General features: G+C 37.2%; 1 protein-coding gene and 1 pseudogene across 1 annotated transcript; one reads left to right on the top strand and one right to left on the bottom strand.

The window, feature by feature from the left end:
* Window positions 1-2,179: 2,179 nt before the first annotated feature.
* Window positions 2,180-2,603, top strand: LOC132360613 (small ubiquitin-related modifier 2-like). The gene is made up of 2 exons (XM_059915693.1): window positions 2,180-2,333; window positions 2,391-2,603. The coding sequence occupies exons 1-2, from the start codon at window positions 2,180-2,182 to the stop codon at window positions 2,465-2,467; spliced, it is 231 nt and encodes a 76-aa protein (XP_059771676.1). The 3' UTR covers window positions 2,468-2,603.
* A 3,147-nt stretch (window positions 2,604-5,750) lies between these two features.
* LOC132360612 (PRELI domain containing protein 3B-like) lies at window positions 5,751-6,343 on the bottom strand (annotated as a pseudogene).
* Between the last annotated feature and the right edge of the window lie 1,634 nt (window positions 6,344-7,977).

The following is a 7,977-nucleotide window of genomic DNA, read 5'->3' as shown; positions in this document are numbered from 1 at the left end:
GGATCTGCTAAGCCCGTGTGCCACAAATACTGAACGTGTGCTCTAGAGCCTGCATGCCACAACTACTGAAGCCCGCACACCTAGAGCCCATGCTCTGCAACAAGATAAGCCACCGCAATGAGAAGACTGCGCACTGCAACGAAGAGTAGCCCCCGCTTGCCGCAACTGGAGAAAGCCCGCGCACAGCGACAAAGACCCAATGCAGACATACATAAATAAATAAAATTTTTAAAAAACTAAATAAAGCTATATAGTTAACAAATATACACCTAAGAATTAGACCTTTATAGTGCTGCTTTTGATAGGGATAGAGTAGGATAATTAAATAGTTTAGAAATCTCACCAGGGGATTAAAGACAGAAAGGAAATTTTAAGGGAGTTTGGGAGACTGTTGTAAGCTAATGACCACTCAAGAAAAGAATCCAGTTATCTAGCAACAATCTACTCTTAACTTGAAGGAAGACCAGATGCATCCAAGTGCCAGGCACACTCAAGCCACAAACCCTGATAGTTAAAACACAAGACAATAGATATGGAGTCTGAATCTTGTCACATGAAGTCAGGGAGTTAGTGGTCCTTGAAGGGTTGCATTTCTGCATGTAGCCAAGACGGGAATATAGGTGAAAGGGGAAAGTAGGTGAAAGGGGACATTATACCAAAACCTGAGATGAATGACCATATTTTAGTATATGTTACCACCCTTTTGCTAATATATATTTGACTTAAATAGTGCCATGACCATCCCGATTAGACCATATAGGGTCAAAGGAGGAACTTACGATGTAAGCCTTTGAAACCGCTAGGGGGCTCCAAGGAGATCCAGTTCTTTATGTCTCATGGAAGAAAGAATTCAGAGAGAGGCAAAGTGATAGATAAGAAGTGATTTATTAGAATAGGATGCGTGTGAGGCTTATAAGCAGGAGGGAGAGAGGGTGCTGCACCCCGAGAACTTAGTGGGCTATGGTTTTATAATCAAAGGAAAAGTTGGGGGTGGGGAAGACAACCATCTTCCTCATTCCTGAGTAGACGTCACACTTTCATCATCAGTTCCTCCTCCATGTCGGCTGGGGGACTTTTCTTGTCCCTACATGGTCAAGCCAGGACTGTCATGGCACAATGGAAATAAGCAAAAAGGTGGTAACATATGCTAAAAATGGTTAAATCATTTCAGGTTTCAGTATAATGTCACCCTTTCTTTATATTTTTGTTTTTAATGTGCCCAGAGGAGCATGTCCTAGGAATCAATAACTTACTGAGTTCACTGGACAGGATGTGGGTCTCATACCACCATTGTTTTATTGTTTTGGGACATGTCTCATGCTTCTCTTGCATGGTTTTATTGCTAAGCAAGCCTGCTTGGTTTTGTGGTTACGCAAACCTGCTTTCTTGAGTAATCATTAACTTACAGGGGTCTCCGACACTTTTTTATCTACTTACAATGCCCTAGTGGGATTAACTATTTAATTACCTACTTTGTTACTCTGTCCCTATCACCTTGACATGTACCAAAAAGTGAGGAAGAAGGTGGTCTTCTCCCCCCCCACGTTTTGTTTGATTATAAAAATATAGCCCTCTTTGTTCTTGGGGCTGCCTTGCCTGCCTGTTTGTATCTCTCACAAGCGTCCTATGTATGCTAATAAACTCACTCTTCGCCTGCCATTTTGCCTTTTCTGCAACGAGACAAAAGAACCTGAGCTTCAGTAAGTCCTATACTAGGTGAGTGGTTTCAATGAAAAGATAGTGGGTTCGAGGTCCTTCCTAAAGTCAGGGATCGTGGGTTCAAGTCCCATCTGAGATGGAGTGTGGTTTCCCTTTTCCCTGTTGACACTCTTTGATCATGTTTTATGGGTTGTGTTTCCACTATGATTTCCTAATTAATACCCAGCTGCCCCTTCTTAGTATTGCCATGTCAGTTCAGAGCTGCATTACTTCCCTCCAGAATTATTTCTAAACCTACCAGGTCTTCTTACTTCAGTACACTTATTCATTCATTTAATATTTATGGTGTTCTTGCTGTATGCCAGCACCTGTGCTAGATGTCTAAAAGGCAAAGGTGCTCTCCCTCCTCCACCGCTGCCACCTCCTTCTTCTGCCACTCCTGGTGCTGCTTGTGTGCTCTTTTGATGCGGACCTGCACCTCTTTAATGAAGCGGCAGCTGAGGAGACTCTGGTGCTCGCCATGGCTGATGAAAAGTCCAAGGAAGGAGTCAAGACTGAGGACAATGATCATATTAATTTGAAGGTGGCGGGGCAGGACGGTTCTGTGGTGCAGTTTAATATTAAGAGTCATACACCACTTAGTAAGCTATTGAAAGCCTATTGTGAACAACAGGGTATGTCAATGAGGCAGATCAGATTCCAATTTGATGGGCAGCCAATCAATGAAACAGACACACCTGCACAGTTGGAAATGGAGGCTGAAAATACAATTGGTGTGTTCCAGCAGCAGACAGGAGGTGTCTACTAGAAAAGGGAACCTGCTACTTTATTCCAGAATTCTGTTCCTCCAGACCAAGAAGACATTCTCAATTAGAAAACCGCAATTTGGTTCCACCACATCCTGACTACTACAGTATAGTTTTCTCTATTCTTTCATTTTCCCCTTCCCCCTTCCTTTATTGTACATAAAGTAACTGGTGTATTTGCACAAGCATAGTGCACTTTTTTTAAAGTAAATGGCCAATGGTATGTTTTGACCGACATCAAATGGAGATGGGTTGGGGAAAAATACTGGTTCTGTGAAAATACCCCCTTTTCTCCATTAGTGGCATGCTCATTCAGCTCTTGCCTTTATATTTCAGTAAGTTATTTTGCTCTCACTGTTTAACAAAAAAAGAACAACATAAAAATCCTTGCATACCTTGTTTGATGGGAGAATTTTAATGCTTTTCATTTATCATTGTAAAACCAAGGACAATTTTATAACTTTTTTGTATGTAGCTGTTACAAGTAGGGCAATCTGTCTTTAAATTACTCTAAAAGAAATGAATCCTAGACAGTTTTCCCTTCAAGTCAAGCGTCTTGCTGTTTAAATAAACTTCTTGTTCAAATAAAAAAAGGCAAAGATGAGTTTACATTGTTTAGAAGAGACAAATAAACCAATAATTATACTATAATGGGAGAAATGTTAGATGAGAACATTAGAGGAGTATAAAGCAGGCAGATGATGAAAACAATTTTTTTGCTAAACTAAGGCTTTTTAACATCCTGAAAATTCTGGAACACGATTGAAAATGTTCCAGCAGGGGATAAAATTTAGACCTGTTTAAGAAAGGCTACTGTGGTCAGTGAAGGGATTAATTTGCAGTTAAAGCAAGCCTAGAGGCAGCAATAGCAGTTACGAGGCTAATACAATAATCCACCATCCACACTGTTGTCAAATTAAATTTTCAAAGGTGTCTCTCATCACAGAATCCTAAAATGTTGAGCTGAAACATAATTTACAGATATTCTAATTCAGTTCTCTCATTTTATACGAGGGGAATGGAAGCTGAAAAGAGTAAAGGGATTTGCCTGTGACCTCATAGATAGTCATTGTTAGAACAAATCGTGCTAGAACTTAAGTCTCATATGTTGTGCTTAATTCTTCCCAAAAATATTCATGGATTTCCACTCCACAATTTAATTAAATACAGTTACCCAAAGCCTTGTCTCTTTTCCCCTTGGAATCCAGGTCCTATTACCTAGACGGACAAATCTCCCCAGAGGAGTCTCTATGGTTTTCAGTTTCCACTTAGTACCTGATCTTTGGGATTCCCTGGAGCTCAACTCTGCATTTTATTTATTTATTTTTAGTTAAAAGGAAGCTTTTATTAACAGGAAGGTTTTTCTTAATTCATATAAGATCCATCTTTAATATTAAATTGGATAATATACTCCATAGTCCGAGTCTAATTCTAACCCGTGAACACCTTATTCCAGTTTAGTCCTCTCAGATGCTTGCTATGTTATTTATATTTTAACAGGTAAAAGCCATTAACTACTAGCTACTTAACTAAAAGTAACTACACTGGAAAATGAAAATTTATAGAATTTTGTCATTAGATCAGAGTAAAAAAATCAAACAGGATAAAATTTTGTTTAGAAATCTTTATCATTAGGGTATTCTTACACTTTTCAGAACAAGTATAATTTTCAGAAATTATACAAGGCAACTTATTAAATATCAATATTTAGCAATGTTTTGTTTAGTTGAAATGTTATTTTAATTGTAAAAACCATCTCCGGTTACAAAAAATGACCAAAAATCTTACTGGCTTTAACTTGCTTTTACAAATGTCCTAAGAAGTCTCAAGCTAAACAATATTTTAAGTAGAAAAACAATAATTTTCCAATAGTTTGTTATACTATTTTTGTGGTTTATGTACATATATTAACTGGTTTCTTTTATAGGAAACCTGACTAGAAGTTTATCACTTTAAGTACTGTGAAATAAAGGCAAGAGCTCATCACCTTTTAACAAAAATACTCTGTATGCAACAATTCCCAGTATCAAAGATATTCTTATTTATTTAGTGGTGGATAATTAATTGCCTGCTACAAAATACAAAACAAAATACATTTACTGGATTAGTTTTCAGACTGCAGCTGCCCTCTGGCATCCAAAGCAAGGATTTCCCATAAATAAAAGCTGCAAAGCAATTCACCTACTGGTTAGTTTAGGTCAATGCTTTTTTTTCACCCTATTATTCTTTTTTCTTCTCCACGGCCCCCATCCCCCGCAGTGACACGGTATTATTAAAAACATTAAGTCCCTGGAATTTATGCTTCAGATCAAGACATCATTTGAGTAATTTCAAATGATGTACAGCTCTTCACGTAAAAAAGATGTTTTGTGGTCATAATTAACTTCAAAAAGTAATTAGATTCAAATAACCTGGCATATCATGCTTTAGCAATTACAGAACGATGATTTTGACACATGGCAATTTATAAGTTAGGCAAATGTGAAATGCTAAAAGATGTGAACAGCTGTTCTTCTGTTTAAGTTTAGAGTGCTGCAAAATTCTGGCAATGACTTTTTCAGTTAACATAACCGGCCCACGATACAGCATACTAAGTCATAAAGTACAAATCTAAGGAAGGTAATACCTTTACTAAGTTACAAAACTTTGGCAAATCAATACAGTACTCTTTAACACAATAAAGTATTTTTTTGTTGGAGTCATTTATTACTTTCGTGATAGTTTTTACTCCAAAAATGTTAAGTACCAAATTAAAACATTGTGATTTTTAATGGTGGTTTATAGCAGAGCAAATTATTTTATACAATCAATATCTTTTTAAAACTATACAGCTTCTCCTTTAAAAGTGAGTTCCCTCATGCAAGTTCTACAAGTTTATTGCAGCAGGGTAGTCGTGGGTATGTAAGAGGTCACTCTGCTTGGTTCTGGGGTTGGTCCAAAACCAGGTAGAGTTCCAGTGTGTGAAAAGCTTTAAAATTCCACCTTAAGGAGGTTTAATCAGCCAATACCAATTTTCAAGTACTTTTCAAAAATTGTTAAATTTTCACATAAATACTGGAATCCTCAAAATCAGGCAGTCATTTCAGACAACACTGATTTCAGCCCATCCCTTTTATTTAGAAACACTGCACCTCTTGGTTTTGATCAAGTCACATAGTCTTTCTTCAGCTTATTAAAAAAAAAAAATTCTACCGAAAATATAGTTGTATTTTTTAAATAACAAATAAATATACTGCCAGCTTGCAGAGACCTGGGGAACTGGGTGTTGTTTATCAACTTTCATTATCATTTCTCCACAAATGCTGTTGGTGTCCTTATGCTCCCTCTTGCCGAAGCCGTCAATCCCTCAGTTTCAGCATTTAATTTATGTATTACCCACTCCATTGCTTCTCGACCTTTATTAGCATTTGACGGTATCGTACTTGCCATCAGTCCTTCGAGGTTAACTGCCGAGACTGACTCCTTTCACGGTAATTATGGCTTCTTGAGTCAAAACAGTTTTTTCTGGGTCTTGAGGCAGTGGTTTGTATATGTCTCTCATCTACTGAAACCATATTTGTAAATGAAATATTCGTAGATTTAATTTCCATTGTTTTCTCTACGGGATCCACTACAGAATGTTCTTGCACATATGTTTTGGTTCTTGCTGCACCAATAATAGATTTCACAATGGAAGGCCGTCCCCACTCTGTGCTGAGAAGTCTATGGCTATGCAGCTTTCCAGAAGGATCTATGTGTCTGTCCAATGCATCGACTCCAACCGCACTCGGGTTCATAGGGTTTGGGTATTTCTGCATTGCAGCTGTTGTAACAGTTTCCCATGGGTGGTCAAAGACGTGCTCCGAAGTCCAGATCTTCATGGTGCCGGCGGCCTGCGCGGTGTCAGGGCGTCGCTAGGGCACAATGAAGCAAAGAAGCCACTCTTGCCCCCGCCCCGCCCCTCAGCCGCCAACTCTGCATTTTAAAACATACCATATTTCTTCTAGCAAGTTTGGGTGTTCACAGCAAGAGGAATCTTAGGTTATCTTGTCCAAAATAATTGCTATATGATTACTTATTTAATGCCTGTCTTTACCTCTAGACTGCAAGCTTCCTGGACGGGTTCTGAGTCACTACTGTTACATGCAAGATCTAGCATAGTGTTCACATATAGTAGGTACTCAATGCATATTTGTGGAAAGAATGAATGAGTAAATGACTATCTAAATATTCATTCAACAAATGTTTATGAGAGCCTACATTGTGCCAGGATAGAGTAAGCTTACCGATGATTATGCATTTGGTTAATATTTCTTGCGTTAGAGTGAGTAGCTAGCCATTTGGGAGGGAGGGAAACTGGATTTCTCCCTTACTCCTGGGGGATGGTGGTATAAATTTTAGGTGGATTCAAGATTTAAAATGAAAACCAAAAATGTAACAGTACAAGAAAACACAGTAGAACTTGTTTAGAATTTTGACACAAAACCTAAAAGTAGTAACCTAACAATTTGATAAATTTTCATACATAAACTTTAAAACTTTTTGCATGAAAGAATACATGGAACATAAACATAGAAATAAATAGGAATCTGGGGTTGTAGTGACTAGAATAACTTTGCAACCAACATGAAAGTCAAAGGGCTAATTTTCTTCCATGTAAGTATTTACAAGTATACAAACTACAGCCCAGCAACATATTACCAAAGTGGGTTGTAGACTGGAAGAAGTTCTCAGATAAAGATACATGGCTGGCTTGTAAACATAGCAAAACATGTTCTGCATCATCGAAGTTCAAATTGAAACAACACTTGCCATTTTTAGGTTATCAGAAGGACAAATATAAAAAAGTTTGCTAATTCACACAGTTGGGGGAGTGTGGAAAAACAGATATTTTCTATGGGTATGAGGTTGAATTGTTATGATTTCTATAGATGGCAAATTGGTAATCTCTATCAAAAATTTAAAAGTTCATATTCTTTTGCCTCACAGTCCCATTCCCAGAATTTTATTTTATAGACATACTTTATAATATAGATATAGATGTAATTTAAGTATGCAAAGGAATGTTCAAAGATGTTCCAATTTCACTTCATTCCCTATTTTTGCTATATATTTCTCCATAGCATTTATACTCTTCTAAGATGCTTTATGGTCTATTTGTATGATCTATCTGTACAAACAGATATGATCTATCTGTACAAACAGATGCATACCATTGGGTATGGTATGCATCTGTTTGTATAAATGAAAAGAGATGTAGTAAATATATATAAATACAAACATATGTATATGGACACATTTATACGTATGTATGTATACATGCATAGATATGCACATATACTTCTGTGAGTGGATGAATAGATAGGTAGATAGATAGCTACACTTATTTCTTTAAAGATCCTGATAACATGTGGGTTTGGACAGGGAGACTGGAGAAATAGGGGTCTGGGTTGGATAAAAACATACTTTTAAAAATATACTTTATGTATAACAACATTGTTAATTAACTGTACTCCAATATAAAATAAAAAGT

The sequence above is a fragment of the Balaenoptera ricei genome, chromosome 2 (assembly GCF_028023285.1).
Source record: "Balaenoptera ricei isolate mBalRic1 chromosome 2, mBalRic1.hap2, whole genome shotgun sequence".
NCBI lineage: Eukaryota > Metazoa > Chordata > Mammalia > Artiodactyla > Balaenopteridae > Balaenoptera > Balaenoptera ricei.
The sequence above is the reverse complement of the archived record's forward strand: the minus strand, read 5'-3'. Positions and strand labels throughout refer to the sequence as shown.

Excerpts from the sequence above, each read along its gene's own strand:
- LOC132360613 (XM_059915693.1), top strand. The coding sequence starts at position 2,180 with ATGGCTGATGAAAAGTCCAAGGAAGGAGTCAAGACTGAGGACAATGAT. Across the intron at positions 2,334-2,390 it reads AGCCTATTGTGAACAACAGG|ACACACCTGCACAGTTGGAA; the intron begins GTATGTCAATGA and ends TCAATGAAACAG.